The sequence below is a fragment of the Schistocerca serialis genome, chromosome 9 (assembly GCF_023864345.2).
Source record: "Schistocerca serialis cubense isolate TAMUIC-IGC-003099 chromosome 9, iqSchSeri2.2, whole genome shotgun sequence".
NCBI lineage: Eukaryota > Metazoa > Arthropoda > Insecta > Orthoptera > Acrididae > Schistocerca > Schistocerca serialis.
This window is the reverse complement of record NC_064646.1, coordinates 213,897,845-213,915,441: the sequence shown is the minus strand read 5'-3', so window position 1 is coordinate 213,915,441 and position 17,597 is coordinate 213,897,845. Positions and strand designations below refer to the sequence as shown.

The following is a 17,597-nucleotide window of genomic DNA, read 5'->3' as shown; positions in this document are numbered from 1 at the left end:
CATAATCTGCCTCTCTGAACACCATGTGACCACTGGTATAGGAACTAGGCCTAAGCACAATGAGAAACTCAGACAGGAGAGTACTGCAAATGTTAGAATAAGGAAAGGTTCTCATAAAAGTATAATTAAAAATAATGTAAGTATATTTCATCAAAATATTGGGAGTTTAAAGAATAAAGTAGATGAGCTTCTGGTTTGTTTAGAAGATTTAGAAGCTGAGAATGAAATAGATATACTATGCCTGTCTGAGCATCACATTGTTACTGATATGGATAAGGTAAATGTAAGTGGTTATAAGCTCTCCGCACATGTAATGACAGAAAATATGGAGAAAGGAGGAGTTGCCATATATGTCAAAAGTTATCATTGTGCAAAAAGTATAGAAACAAAAAAGTTTTGTGTAGATAAACATATAGAAGCATGTGCCTGTGAGCTTAAATTAAATAAAGGCACATTTATAATTGTAACTGTATATAGGTCCCCATCAGGAAATTTTCATCTATTTCTGAAAAATTTGGACTCCTTGTTGTGCTATCTGTCAGACAGGGGGAAGCAAATTATTATTTGTGGGGACTTCAATGTAGATTCTCTGAAAGAGGGTAATAGGAAAAATGACCTTGAAGTATTACTCGGTTCTTTCAGTTTGACACCCGTTATTGATTTTCCTACTCGGGTGGTAAAGGATAGCAGCTCACTGATAGATAACTTGTTTATAGACCAAGATAAGTTTAACCAGATAAATGCTCAGCCTGTTGAGAACGGTCTTTCTGATCATGGTGCACAGCTAGTTACAATATATGACATAGCTCCATTCAGCAATACTAAACAGTCCTCCAAAGTAGTACGTTCAGTCAACGATTTAACAATTGCAAATTTCAGGGAAAGCCTACAGCAGTTAGACTGGGATGAGGTGTACCGTGAACCTGATGCCAATTTAAAATATAATTTATTTCATGACATTTTTGTAAATGCATTTGAAAACTGCTTCCCCAAGAAAATAGTTAAATATACTCGTAAGAAACCTTGTAACAAACCATGGCTTACTAAGGGTATAAAAATATCTTGTAACCGGAAAATGGAAATGTATCTGACAGCAAGAAAGAGTAGTGACCCAGAAACTATCAAAAATTATAAAAACTACTGTGTTATATTAAGAAAAGTTATTAAAAAATCCAGGAGTATGTGTATCACGTCTGAAATCAGCAACTCTCATAATAAAATTAAAACAATTTGGAATATTATTAAAAGAGAAACAGGTCAACCAAGAGCAGAGGAAGACAGTATTACCATCAAATTGAATGAAAACTTTACGAACAAAAAGTCAGAAGTTGAAAATATTTTTAATAATCATTTTCTAAATGTTGTGGATATAGTAGGATCCAGGTGTTCATTAGAAGATGCTAGGCTGTTAATGGAAGAGGCCATACCTATGCAATTTGATACAATTGAAATCTCACCCACTTCTCCCTCTGAAATTAGGAAAATAATAAACTTGCTTAAAAGCAAAAACTCACATGGAATTGATGGCATTTCCAGCAAAATACTAAAAGCTTGTTCTCAACAGATAAGTAAGATTCTCAGCCACCTGTGTAATAGCTCTCTGGAACAGGGCATTTTCCCTGATAGACTGAAATATGCTATTGTTATACCTTTGCATAAAAAGGGGGATAGATCTGATGTCAACAATTACCGTCCAATCTCCCTTCTAACAGCTTTATCCAAAATTTTTGAGAAAGTAATGTATTCAAGAGTAGCTTCACATATCTGTAAAAATGAAGTACTAACAAAATGTCAGTTTGGTTTCCAGAAAGGTTTTTCAACAGAAAATGCCATATATGCTTTCACCAGTCAAATTTTGAATGATATGAATAACCGAACACCTCCCATTGGGATTTTTTGTGATCTCTCAAAGGCTTTTGATTGTGTAAATCATGAAATTCTGCTAGACAAGCTCAAGTATTGTGGCATGAGTGGGACAGTGCACAAATGGTTTAATTCGTACCTAACTGGAAGAGTGCAGAAAGTTGAAATAAGTAGTTCTCGTAACATGCAAAGATCAGCACATTCCTCAAACTGGGGAACTATCAAGAATGGGGTTCCACAAGGGTCAGTCTTGGGTCCTTTGTTGTTCTTATTATATATTAATGACTTGCCATTCTATATTCATGAAGAGGCAAAGTTAGTTCTCTTTGCTGATGATACAAGTATAGTAATCACACCTGGGAAACAAGAATTAAATGATGAAATTGTCAATACTGTCTTTCAGAAAATTACTAAGTGGTTCCTTGTAAACGGACTCTCACTGAATTTTGATAAGACACAGTACATACAGTTCCATACAGTGAATGGTATGACGCCATTAATAAATATAGACCTTAATCAGAAGCATATAGCTAAGGTAGAATATTCCAAATTTTTAGGTATGTCCATTGATGAGAGATTAAATTGGAAGAAACACATTGATGATCTGCTGAAACGTTTGAGTTCAGCTACTTATGCAATAAGGGTCATTGCAAATTTTGGTGATAAACATCTTAGTAAATTAGCTTACTACGCCTATTTTCACTCATTGCTTTCATATGGCATCATATTTTGGGGTAATTCATCACTGAGGAATAAAGTATTTATTGCACAGAAGCGTGTAATCAGAATAATAGCTGGAGTCCACCCAAGATCATCCTGCAGACATTTATTTAAGGATCTAGGGATATTCACAGTAGCTTCTCAGTATATATACTCACTTATGAAATTTGTTATTAACAACCAAACCCAATTCAAAAGTAATAGCAGTGTGCATAACTACAATACTAGAAGAAAGGACGATCTTCACTATTCAAGATTAAATCTAACTTTGGCACAGAAAGGGGTGAATTATACTGGCACTAAAGTCTTTGGTCACTTACCAAATAGTATCAAAAGTCTGACAGATAACCAACAAGTATTTAAGAAGAAATTAAAAGAATTTCTGAATGACAACTCCTTCTACTCCATAGAGGAATTTTTAGATATAAATTAAGAAAAAAAAATATTAAAAAAATAAAAATAAAAAAACACAAAAAAATAAAGTTGTTATATTAACTTAAGTATGTTGTTAAATTAACCTAATTATGTCATGTATTGGAAAATTCGACTCGTTCCACATCATTATGAAATATCGTATTCATGATCCATGGAACTAGTATTAATCTAATCTAATCTAATCTAATCTAATCTAATCATCGCATGGCCTTCCACAACTGAGATACTTTGTTTGAGACCATTTTTATGTGAGCATCTTCGTTCACGCTGTTGGTAATAAAACTTTATATGAAATTTCTACAAAAATTTCCTGTTACCTGTAGTTCTGTCTCTCGTCATAAATCTAGCTGATATTTTAATTCACAAGGTATGACAAACTTAAATCTTATAGACACTACATCTTGCAGTTACTACAGATCAAATGTCATACATTAGTCACTATGTATTCCTCCAACCTATAAAACAGAAACACACACACACACACACACACACACACAGAGAGAGAGAGAGAGAGAGAGAGAGAGAGAGAGAGAGAAATAGTAGTTCCATGGAATCTATTTCAGTTTATCAATTTTGCATTGGCAAAATCATAAAATCGTAGATACAACCAAAGAACACTTATAAACAGCTCAAATCTGCAGTGTGAAATAGCATCTAGTGTGACAGTAAGAATATGGAAACTGCTCTTGGAATATTTCATTATCCTATAATTCAATCTCCACTCTCACTTTGTCATATCTGAGCACAAACGCTTTTGTTACTCCTCCTCTTCTACCTTCTATCTATCTCTAGTTCATTATCTTTCCTGTGTGTGGTGAAACATAGAGTGTATACCACTACATAATCTTGGCATTATAGCACTGTGACAGAGACAGATTTATACAAGGCCGAAAAAGAAAAAGAAAAATAATAATAATAATACTGCGTTACTTTCAGACACATTTTTGATGCCTATTACAACTCACTGATGTGTGAAATATGCAAAACTGTGACATAAGTTATGATGGACATTAATAATTTGAGAGACTCTTAATGAATAATCACTGATTCATTTTTGTTACAAGAGCAAACAACTTAACAATTGTGAATTAAATTAAAAAATTTGATTATAATTTTTTCTAGATCTGGACTAATAAATTCCACTTTATTCTACAAGACAGTTAACACACACACACACACACACACACACACACACACACACACACAATGGCCATCACCTTTCTACAACCGTGACAGTTAATCATGCAGTCTTGTCAAGTACTATCTAATCTAGCAATTGGTCCAATAAGGCACACAATGCATCACTATTTTTCTTTAATCTACTGCTCACAAAATGCAAAACTAACTTTAATCCAGCACAAACCAATGTCATAATTTCTATACTCGATCTACTGTTTCTATAAGGGAATAAATACAGCTCCTCCTCTGTTTAAAACAGAAATACCTCAATTGTATTAAAGAAATGTGAGAAGATAATATCTTGCCTATTAAGGGTATGTTCATGTTGTTTGCAGGGTAGATCTCTTTATCACTAAGATTCTCTTCAGGTTCTATTACAACTTGTCCATGTGAATCAATCCTCATTTGCCTGTGTCCTGAAGACTGCTGATGATGCCTCATATGTGGTGGTACTGCAGAGCCATAGCGTTCTCTTTGACGACGGTCTCTATCTGCTTTCGCACTTTCCAGTGCAGCAGACTCCTGTTAAGAGAATATATTCCTATTAACTACAATTTCAAGCAACATAGTAAAATCATAACAATACTCCAATGAACAAAAAGCAGATTTTTTTAAAAAAAAGATTAACTGATATGTAATGGAATATAGTAAAATTCTTGTGGAATCTATACTAACAATAAAGCTGTTGAACCGACATTTCTGTTTTTTGAACACACTAATCTCCAAAACTACTCAGTGAACTTTGATGGGATTTTCACAGATAAATCAAATGTAGCTTGGAGCAACATACAGGCCTTACTCCATCAAAATTAGAACACACAAAATAAGTTTTATCTAAGGTCAGTATGCTCAGCTCAGTAGTTCATGTGCTTCCTCATCATGGCATAGTATGCCAAAGAATCAATAGATGGAGCTCTCAGTTTCACTGTACAACAAAGAACCAATAGATGGCACAGATAGTTTTTTTTTTTTACTCAGGGAAATGTGTAATTTTGGAAGTTTATTTCAGAGACAGAATTAAGAGCCACAATCCTTTCTGTACAAATACAAACCAACAGCAAATTTACTTGACTAGGACATATGGATTTACTGATTTCACTTTGTGTATTAAAAGCTTAGCATCATTGCTTTGCTTCTTTCAATGGGTTTTATTTGTATTCTTTGCTAGGAAAAACAAATTTACAAAGTTTGCTTTGTGTTTTGGGTGACTACTCATTACATTTTAATTTTGTTTTATTTACAAATAAATATTCCTAGAAAATTGGTTGAGTCTTTCTGAATACACCAGAATGGCTAAAGGACTGAGGACTATGCAGTTTCAAGAAACCAATGAAGATTGTGAGGCAAGTCTTGCAGCAGCTCGAGGACATCAGGCTTTAATTTGTTCATTGGAATATCTTTCCAAAAGTGAGGTATAATGTAACAGATCAAGAGCATCAAGTATTATCTTGCTTCTCAGAACCCTTCACTCACAGAAGCTTGAAGTTACTTCTCGCCAGTGTAATGTAACAGAAGTGGAAATTTTGATGGGAAGTGGCACATGTGAACAAGTTTTTATACCCCAAAACTTGCTTATTCCTAACAATTTACACTTTCACTCTAAATATGTACAATTTCTGGTGAACTTATGTTATGTCATGACCATAAACACAGCACATGCCAGACACTGCTTGTTATGGGCATTGGCCTTTGTGTCAGTTGCTTTTCACATGTCCAGATCTATGTGGCTCTTTCTCATGTTAGTGAAGCAAACAAGCTTTTCACTCATTTCATCAATAGTACTACTTCGAATGTTGTACACAAAGAAGGTTTTTTAAGTCAAAAATAAATTTCATGTGTACAAAGTCTCAGGTACAACTATAAATAAATACTTGGTCAATGTCCGGTTTCTCAGCTAGTTTTGAGATGTAGTATGTTTGAGAACAGTGCACAAAATCACATAAACAGTATTTTTCTCCAACTAGTTTTTATGTATACCTCCCCTGAATTCCATAATATAATATTCCTTTTCATCATAATCAACAGCCAACTGCCATACATTGATTTATGAAATGCTTCTTCTAAATTTTTTCATACATTATGTTCTTGAGCTATGTACACCCATGACATCCCCACATGTTTTTAATGTCGTCCGCCCATCACCCTTCATGTCATTTTATTAGGACTCTGAACCCAATAAAAAAACATTCTCAGTCAATTTACTATCTATTAACTAGTTACATGGCATGGTTACATCTATTTTATTCTCATTAGTCATAACTTCATCCCTCATTTTAGTCTGTCTGTTTTCATGAGTCTCCTGGAAGTTTCCAATATGCTTCCATTGCTCACTGAGTAGTTTTCAAATTAAAAGCCCTTGTCTCACACACAAATGTCAAAAACTGTAAACTTTCCATATCAGATACACTTAGTTCTTAGAACTCAGTTCAATTTATTAAAAGCACTGTCATAATTTTCTTCCTCTTTCAGTTTATATCTTGTGTTGTCCTTCTATTCATTGTCTTCGATTACAGTGAATCCAGATACTTAACAATCAGTTCTCAAGTGTGACTGAAGAATTGTGTTTATGCAAATAAATTTGTTTGTAAACAGGAGTTGCATTACACTTCTCTGATCAGCCACTGCAAAATAGTACCACAGGTATTACCAAAAATAAACAAAGATGCAACATACAAGCTGCTATCCAAAGTTTTCAAGGCTGGTGCTGCCATCTGTTGAAAACCTTACCTTTGGACTAATGGTCACCATCACCCTCAAAGTAGTTCCCATTCACATCTACACACTGGTCCCAGCACTTCTGCCACTGATTGAACATTTTCTGGAAGTCCTGTTCTTTGAAGATGTTTATCATCCCCAGCAATGCTCCTTGAATCCTCTCTAGAGTGTTGAACTAACGGCATTTCAACTTGAGTTTCAGTTTTGGGAACAGTGCGAAGTTGCAATGTGCCAAATCTGGTGACTATGGTGGGTGGGGTACAACCAACTTGCTGTTTTTTGCCAAACAAAGGTCCTGGTGAGCAAGGATGTGTGACAGGTTGTGCTGTCACGATGCAGCAGCCAGTTCCCTTATTGCCAAAGCTCAGGCCGCCATCACATACGTTTTCACGGAGCCATTGCAAAACATCACAGCATTAAGCAGAAGTCACTGTTTGGCTATGAGGGACAATTTCTTTGAGCACAATTCCCTTGGTATCAAAGAAAATGATAATCATGCTCTTCAATTTTTTCTTCACTTGTCTTGCTTTTCTGGGCCATGGAGAGCCCAGGCTCTTGCACTGGGACGACTGTTGCTTTGTCTCTGAGTCATAACCATAAATACCGCTCTCGTCACTGGTGATAATCCATGACGAGAAGGTTGGACCATCAGATGCAGTATGAAGAAGGTTCGTGCACACTTCAACATGCTGTGCATTTTGATCAGCAGTCAAGATCTTTGGCACAAATTTTGCGGCGACACGATGCATGCCTAGTTCATCAGTCAGTGTTCGTTGACATGTCCTATAAGCAATACCCACTTCATCCACAAGGTGTTGAATGGTTTGACGCTGATCTGCACACACCAACTGTTGAAGTTTGGCAACAATGTCTGGTATTTTGCAGCTAATGGGCATTCCAGCATAAGCATCATCTTAAACGTCTGTACCGCCGGCCCTGAACTGAGCATGCCACTCAAACACAAGCATACGGCTCATGCTCTGTCCCCCAAATACTTGTTGAATCATAGCAAGAATCTCTGTAACACTTTTCCTGAGATTCACAAAGAATTTGATACACATGTCCTCTTCTGTTCACGAATCCATTGTAAAATCGCCACACACAAAACATAGAGTATTACGGAAATCACTGTGGACACGTAACATGTCCTCCTGGGTGAAAGCCACTAGGTACACTGACTCATCAGATATGCAGCTCTCACCACCTAGTGGTGCAAAGATCTACTACTCCTATTTTCCACATGGCTGCACCAGTCCTGAAAATTTTGGATTCCACCTCATAAAGGGATACAGGTCATGTGACTTCTGTGGTCTTGTGCAGTTCATTAATATTTTCCCAAGGGCAATGAGTTTTTGAAAAACATATATTACCAGTTGTCCATATGCACTTGTTGTAAATGTATTTTGTGAGAAATATGCAGATGCTACAGTGGCAGACAGGTCAATAATAATGAGATTAATTTCCCACTTCTGAGAATGCAGATCAGTTGCAGACAAAAAGAGAACTGGGAGACAGCCCTTTTGATGGATACTAAACTATCTAAACTGAGAAGTGGTATGCAAATCATTGTCTGGAATATATATGAGGCAACAGGTAAAATTTAATGCGCTTTTAAGTAAAATTCTCTCCACATTTAACAGATGTTTCCCAAGTAAAACCATAAAATATAGTCCTAGTGGAAATCTTGGATACCAAAAGATGTTAATGTATTGTGTAGTTCAAAGAGAGAATCCAAAAATTGGTCAGGATAAGCACAGATATGCAACTACTTTAAAATTAGAGGAGGTTCTGTTGTTTATTGACTAGCATTACAAGAAAATATAAAAGCTTGTACACCATGCACGAGAAAAATCATTCTGAGAACCAAACCAAAACAAAAGAACCCAGATGGGGAATGGCTAAGTCTATTTCATTTATTTATTTATCCATCTGTAGACAATCAGGATTGCATAAATGTTGTCAACATAAGTATATACAATAGGAACACAAATTTATAATTATCACAATCAGAATTCATGAATATTGTAACATAAAGATACATTGTTAAACCACTTAATAACACAGTTGATAATTTTTACATATATATCTATATATTTACATCATTCCAAGTAATCCCTGACAGTATAAAAACACTTTTCCAAGAGATAATTTTTTAGCGATTTCCTGAAGTTATCTATTTCACTTATGCCTATGATCCCTTGTGGAAGATTGTTGCACCATTTAATTCCATTATATAACATGGTATTTTGAGTTTTTCATATTTTTATCCAATAGAAGTGTAAGTGTTGTCTGTGTCTGGTTTCATGTGCATGTATGGAACTGTTTATCAGGAACTGGTCAATGTGTTTTTTTTTTATGTATAATACTGTCTACAAAATGTATTCACATAGAACTTTCAATAGACCCAAAGATTTGAATAACTCCTTGCAATGGGATCTATTGCCACTTTTTGTTTTAATTCGTACGGCCCTTTTTTGCAACTTATATATTTTTTCCTGTTCTGCTCTGTTGATCCTCAGAAGGATATGCCAGAATTAATTATAGAGTGGACATAGGCAAAATATGCAGTTCTAGAACATGAGCTACTACACACTGAATTTATTATCCTAAGTGCATAGCATGCTGAAGCTATACCACAGTGTGCTCAGTCCAATTTAGTTGAGAGCCAACATGCATGTCTAAAAATATTGTTGATGTGTTTGTCATTAACTTTTAGCTTGGTACTGCTCGGTTTTTTTGTTTAAGTGGACACTACTTTTTATTATATTTATAAATGATCTTCCTCTCTCTACGGAATATTGTAGATTCACCATTTTCGCGGATGACACTACACTACTTATTGATAATTCGGAAGATAAGCTTGAGGTAACGGCAAATAAGATTTTAAATGAAACGGTGAACTGGTTCAACATTAATGGTCTTATTTTAAATTACTGTAAAACAAACTACATTCAGTTCCACAAAACATCCAAAGATGAGGAAATATTTGTAAAGGTAGGTGAGCAGACAATGAACAGGGTAGATTCCTCAAAATACCTAGGCTTGCATATTGATAGCAAACTGAATTGGTCCAGCCACATCGTGGATCTGTGCAAAAGACTAAGTTCAGCAACATATGCATTGCGCATTGTTTCTTCTTATAGAAATATGGAAACCATGAAGTCAGCATATTATGGTTACTTTCATGCAATTATGGCATTTGGAATTATATTTTGGGGAAATCAGCCACTGGCTAAAAAAGTACTGTGTGTACAAAAAAGAGCCATAAGGATCATGTGTGGAGTCAATCCTAGAGCCACATGCAGGAATCTTTTTAAGAAGCTTGAAATACTTACATCCACTGCGCAATATATATTCTCATTGATGTGCTTCATAAGGAAAGAAAAATCCATCTTTAAGCTGAATAGTGCATATCACAGTCACAATACTAGAAGGAAACATGATATCCACTATGAACAGCCAAATCTAAGTATGGTGCAGAAAGGAGTCCATTTCAGTGGCTGTAAGATTTTTAATGCCCTCCCTTCAAGAATTAAGTGTTTGATAGATGATGATCTCCTGTTCAAAAAAACCTTAAGGCAGTTCCTATTGCAAGGATCATTTTATACATTAGAAGAGTTCCTGAACTACAGTGTTTAACATCTCTTGTATTGTGAAATGCCCAAATTTGTGTTTGTAATACCGAATATTTTTATTGTGAACATATATTTTGCAATATTTATTTCTTTGTAACACTTATTATTTTGTAATCTTTATCTCTCTCTAAAATGTATTTTTGTAGTGGGACCTAAGTTACTGTTCACTGTTTTTTGTTTTGTAATCTCTATCTATATCTAAAATGTATTTTTTTGTAGTGGGACCTAAGTTACTGTTTACTGTTTTTGTTTTGTTTTATGTATTACCATAAATTCTGGCCAAAAGCTTGTAAAATTGACACGTTCCATATCCTGTGATACTGTCACAACATGGATCACCGGAACAAGAGATAAATAAATAAATAAATAAAAATAAATACTAATACTGATTTTTTTTCATTTAGGGTTAATTTATTAGTCTCTATCCACTGGCATACATGCTTAAGTGTTTCCTCAGCTTTTTTATTGGGTGCACCTGGTGACTCAGCTTTGATTACGTTGTTACTGTCTATCAGGAAACAAGATGGCTTAGTGATTAAAGATAATGACAAAATGGTCAATGACTGTAAACATACAACAAGGTTCTTTAACACTTTAACAAGCACTTTCTAAATGTAAGTGAGCAACACTGCATGGATAGCTTAAGTTTGCAGTAAATGAGGCTGTTACTATCAAAAGCTTTCAATCAATCTGAGAACCTTCAACTTCTTCCACACAAATCAAAAAATTAGTCAACTCTTTAAAAGCAAATATTTTCTTTGGGGTTGATAATATTTCATGAAAAACATTGAAAATATGTTTTTCTGATATAGCTGCTGTACACAGCCATGTGTTTAATGCATCACTTTGGCAAGGTACCTTTTCAGGCAGATTAATATACACCAGTAATGGACTTCTCTTTAATAAGGTAGTACTGACAGATAATAATAATTGTGAAGTGCTGCACTATTAACTTCCTTCTAAAAAGTTTTGGAAAATGTAATGAATTTAAGAATGGTTGAGCATATCTGTGAATATAAGATTCTGAATTCATCACAAGCTGGATTCCAGCAGGGCCTCTCCATTCAACATGCCAACTATCATTTCACTTACTCTGCATTAAGGAGTCTGAATGAGTAGATTTCACCTTGTTGGGTTTTTCTGAAATGTCTATGAGGTTTGAGTGTACAAGTCCAAACATTCTTCAGACAAATGTAAAGTTTATGGCTTTCAAGGTACAATGAGCAAGTGGTTCACTTCATATTTAACTGAAACGAATCAAACTGCCATGTTAGATACAAACGGTCATATTAGATACATCACGGAGCTCTCATGGTGAGTCTTCATCAGAATGGGGAAAAATTACTACTGGCATTCTGCACAGTTCAATGACCTCTCACATTACTTTCGTAAATCAGAAATAATGTTCTCAGATGATAATGCAAACATTATAATCAAATCTAATAGAGCTGCAACGATAGAAGGAGCAATAAACAAAATATTCAAAACTGTTGTTATTGGTTCTCAGTAAATGGCCTATCACTTAAATCAGAAAAAAACCTTAGTTCATTCAGTTCTACACACAGAAAAATATATCAGCATCAAAAACAATACAGCATCGTGAACTAAAAGTCTGAGGCATTAGCCCATGACCAGACTATTGGTGTGACTGCAGGTAGAGTGAGCCATTCTTCACCACAGCACTACAAGGGGGAGGGTTATGAATGAACCCATCACATGGGCTGCCTTACACCCCTGGGAATATACGGAATAGGGAAAAAGGAATACATTAATTGTTACATTCCATCCTGGATTTTCCACTGTTTGAAATACATAGAACAGATAGATCAAAATCACTTAGGGATACACCCTGATAGAACTTGAATTGGAAATCACATATTACAGATCTTCTCAACTGCTTGAGATTAGCATCATTTGCTCTGAATGTAACTGCTGATATTAAAGATGAATGCAATAGAAAATTAGCTTACTCTGAGTACTTCCACTCACCAATGACATATTGAATAATTTTCTGGGGCAGCTCCACGTATGAAGTATTCATTGCAGAGAAATACGCTGTACAGTTAATGTCTGGTTTCCACTCTCAAAGGTGATGTAGGCATTGCTTAAAAATTAGGCAGAAACAACATCTCCACAGCACATTTAACTCTCTTATGAAATTTGTTACAAGAATTTTGGCACAATTTTAAACTAATATTAGCATCCACAAATATATCCCTAGGAACAAAAACACTCCACATAATTGCCTACTCTTGCACAGAAAGTAGTAAAGTATGCAGCCATATAAATATTTTACCGACACCTTTGTGAATTAAAGGTGCTGGCACATTTTCATATTTTTTTCACAACTTGGAAATGATTCATTGTGATGTATTTATTTCGGTGTCAAATTATTCCTTTGCTAGGAAAAAATCTGATGTTTCTTAAATGTAGCGGTCGCTGTTAACAATTTTCATGATAGAATGTGAAGATTATATGCTCGGACTACACAGTACAATTATATATACACTTATGATATACTAAAGGGAAGATATATCTGCTGTACTGCTTGGAGACAGGGAAAAGCTGCTATAATCATACATTATGTAATATGAAGAATGCTACTGTTGATTACAATTTTTTTTGGATAAAATGTATTGATATAAATAACATGTGATACATTTAATTTTATTCGATAATGTTCTAGTAATTGTATTAGTTCACCACCATAATTTTCTTTGTCATGTATTATGGCCTTAGACCTGTTGCAAACTTCAAACTTGCATCTTCCTATTTTCTCTTTGACATGTCCACTCTACAGAAGCTTGAAGCGTTATACATGTAGATCAACCCTGGTAAATTTACAGCAATCATCTGTTCTACACGACCTGTCCAATTTTGGTGATAGTCTAAGATTTTGTCATGTAATGGTTATAATAGAGGGAAACATTCCACGTAGGAAAAATATATCTAAAAACAAAGATGATGTGACTTACCAAATGAAAGTGCTGGCAGGTCGACAGACACACAAACAAACACAAACATACACACAAAATTCAAGCTTTCGCAACAAACTGTTGCCTCATCAGGAAAGAGGGAAGGAGAGGGAAAGACGAAAGGATGTGGGTTTTAAGGGAGAGGGTAAGGAGTCATTCCAATCCCGGGAGCGGAAAGACTTACCTTAGGGGGAAAAAAGGACGGGTATACACTCGCACACACACACATATCCATCCACACATATACAGACACACATATACATATACAGGGTGTCTGTATATGTGTGGATGGATATGTGTGTGTGTGCGAGTGTATACCCGTCCTTTTTTCCCCCTAAGGTAAGTCTTTCCGCTCCCGGGATTGGAATGACTCCTTACCCTCTCCCTTAAAACCCACATCCTTTTGTCTTTCCCTCTCCTTCCCTCTTTCCTGATGAGGCAACAGTTTGTTGCGAAAGCTTGAATTTTGTGTGTATGTTTGTGTTTGTTTGTGTGTCTGTCGACCTGCCAGCACTTTCATTTGGTAAGTCACATCATCTTGGTTTTTAGGTATATTTTGTCATGTAAGCTGTAAATATTAAGTGTTTGTTGAATGCCTTCATTTCTTTTCTTGCCCCTGTTTGTCAAGCCGGCAACTGATTGAAACAATTGACCTTCAGAGGCTTGGACTCTACTTCTGACCTTGCTGCTGAGACTGACACTTTAGCCTCATATAAACCTGGTTGTATCACACAGTCTTTTGGAATTTTACCATTGTTTCCTTTTGGTCTATATTTCTTAGTGTTATATTTATTGCACAACAAATCTGTTAAAACTTTTCAGCTTCCTTTCCAGCATAAAGTTCTTCAAAAGATGTGAGTGTGCAACTATGGAAAGTAAATTAGCAGATCTGATTAATTAATAACCAGCAGCAGCCTTGACATAGATCACAACATAACATAGATAACGATTTAATTTGCTGGGAATTTTCGAAACAGCGAAGAGAAAGTTAAGAAAACTAATTTCATGCCACTGTTGATTGTGAGATGCCCTTCTCACATTCCATTTTCCTTCATATTTCAATAAAATGCACATTAGTTTCAGACACCAAAATCAACTCTTCACTGATTTCCCAAAATTAAAATACAGTATTGCAGAGACTCATAAGAATATTGTAGAATTTAAAGAATGATCACAAGTGATCCAAAGCCACTATTTGCTCCACATTATTCTACTGTGAAACCTCCACATTATTCTGAAGTGGAACATTCCTCCCCTCCCTCTTTATTCACTTTTCAGATAAGTTTGGCACTAAAATTTCCATAATTTCACTGTCCAGTTCTCCTCCCAATAAAATGTATTGTATGCATACTGCTACCACAGCTTACTACATCTTCACTGTTATCACAAAAGAAAGTGAGTAAACAGCAGCATGTGCAGATGCAATTCTAATGAATTATACCAAAAAGATAATTCATGTGAATTAACAGTAAAATTACAAGGATGCAGAATCTCTGGCAAGAACTTACATTAAGGCAGTAAAATTAAAAGTGCTGTCAGTAATTACGTAATTCACTACTTACTCCAGTCCCACCAATACAAGTAAATCTCACAATATTACAGTTAGAGTAATATATGAAGCAAATGGACATTGTTTGTCAACTAACATGTGTTCACCACGTGGCTTTTTATATTACAATGGACTCCACTATACTGGCTGGTTGCAAGTATGGCCACAGAAGAACTGTCTAACTTGGTAACATCAAGTAACCAGTCACTGAGTAGAGTCTATAGTATGTCTCAAGTGATCTAAATTCGTGCTACATTGTATGGACCATTTGGACCCTCCCATCAACCAAGTGTTTCCGGATCTCTGAAAAAGGGAATCTCTTCTCCAACATTTTCTCACATTGGTTGAGACCCATATATTTTTATTTTGTTAGTACAATTTTGTTACTTACTCAATGATTTGCTCTATTTCTTTTTACTTTTATATCTTCATATACTTATCAATCAGAACTTTATGACCACCTACCCAACAGATGGTACATCCACCTTTGGCATGGACAACAGTGCCATGCATCATGGTATAGAAAAAATAAGGCCTCAGTAGGTTGCCAGGTGACGATGCTATCGCCTGGATGGGTTTATATCAATATATGTGTCTCAATCAATGTGAGAAAATGTTGGAGAACAATGTTTTGGCTGATATTAGTTATTAATTGTGTTATTCATTCCATTTATCATTTCTCTTCTTCTTAATTCATCTTCACTTTTCACTTTGCCCTCTTATGAGCCCTTGACTGAAGCCAGTACAGTGCTTAATAATGTAGTATCTTTGACTTCTTACACTCTACTACACCTCTTGCTACACTTTTGTCACCACTTCACCACTTGTCCTCACAGCAGGTGGGTTCATCTCAACATGAGGTTTGAGTGACACTACATCTCTCGCTTCACTTTTGTCACCACTTTTCCTCAAACCAGGTGGGTTCGTCTCAATGTGAGGTTTGAGTGACCTATTACATTCTTCTCAGTTTTCTGAAATTTAGTTTGTTCATCTTTACTCCCCAACAAAGGTACTCATAGGTTTCTAAGGCTAGGTAATAGTTTCATGTAGTTTTACTTGTGTCTATCAGTAGAACTTAAAGGAAACTAATACCCAGCCATACAGTCACCTTCTAATTCTGATGGATAATTCATTTAATGACACTAGAAAGTTCTGCATTAATTTATGAATTTTACGTAGTTCACCCTAATTTTATATCATACAGTCCCATTTCTTGTATTACTGTGCATAAATCAACCTGTCATCCACAAACCATGGACCACTCCTTGTTGGGCGGCTTTTCTGCAGATTGCAGTACCATAGGTGGAGATGAGGCCAGATTAAGATATGGGTATTGATAAGAAGTAGCAAACTATTCAGTAGCAGCAGGAGAAACAGTCTGGATGATCGTGGCCCTACAACATTAGTCAACATGGCCTTGCTACATCAGTACTGCAAACAGCTGAAAGCAAAGGAAACTGCAGCCATTATATTCCCCAGATACATTCAACTCTACTGTATGGTTTAATGTTCACAAGACATTCTTGCTTTACGGGTTAGAGTGTTGAATATTATATCCCTAAAATGGGTTGGTACGATAGAGAATTTAAAAAGAAAAATGGATAGGTTGAAGTCACACATAATTGGAATTAGTAAAGAATGGTGGCATGACAAGTAGGATTTTTGGATAGGTGAGTAAAGAGCATAGGCGTCCGCAGAAAAATTATCGAATAATTTGCAATATTCTAAAACTTCCAATTTTTTTTATAACTGGCTGTGTGAGCTTGAAATAAGTGTCATTATGGAGGAACTAATTTTAACAGGAAATACACAATGCTCAATATGTTTCTAAAGAAATATTACTTTTAATCCTAATAGCTAAGTAATTTTGAAGTAATGAAGAGTCCTGGAGGTACATAAATAATTTAAGGAGTAAAGGTAGTAACTCACTGAAAAGTAAAGGCACATTGTAGCTCAAACTGGGTGAGAGCTTGTGAAGTTGGAGTGGGCAAAGGGAGAAAGGAAGCAGTGGAACACGAGGGAGGATAGTGAAAGGGTAGCTAATGGCTGGGAGGGAGTGGTAGACTGTGCATGAGTTATGAATATGGGTCTACAGTGGACAAATCCTGATGCAGGCAAGACGAGTTGTGTGCAGCACACAGTGACATGAAGAGTGGATTGTGAAGGGGAGATTTAAGAGAGGGAGAAGGAGGCTTAAAGGAATAGGATATAGATGCAGTATGAGAGAAGTCTGAATAATGGGGCAGGGAAGGAGATGTGTGTAAGACAGGGGCTAGTGCGAAAGACAAAAAGAAACACACAGTGCTTATTCAACTCTGACACCAAGATTTCAATTGATTACAAAACTTCGCAATTGATGATGTTAATGAATGTGTTGCATTGAATTCATCTCCTATTTTTGTAATGTTGACTGGAGTAACTGAAGATAAACAAATGTTTTTTTTTTAAAGTTGTGTTTTGGGTTTTGTGTAATGTGAAACCAAGGCTTAGCTGGTTCTACTAGATGCATATGGGAAGCACTCAAAA

General features: G+C 35.6%; 1 protein-coding gene across 1 annotated transcript in view; it reads right to left on the bottom strand.

Moving 5' to 3' along the window:
* Positions 1-4,058: 4,058 nt before the first annotated feature.
* LOC126419495 (RIMS-binding protein 2-like) overlaps positions 4,059-17,597 on the bottom strand; it is a 268,550-nt gene continuing 255,011 nt past the window's right edge. The window contains exons 7-9 of the mRNA XM_050086685.1: positions 4,503-4,719; positions 4,382-4,443; positions 4,059-4,091 (exon numbers count right to left, since the gene is read on the bottom strand). Of these exons, the coding sequence (XP_049942642.1) occupies positions 4,059-4,091; positions 4,382-4,443; positions 4,503-4,719 (312 nt within the window). The remainder of the gene's footprint in view (positions 4,092-4,381; positions 4,444-4,502; positions 4,720-17,597) is intronic.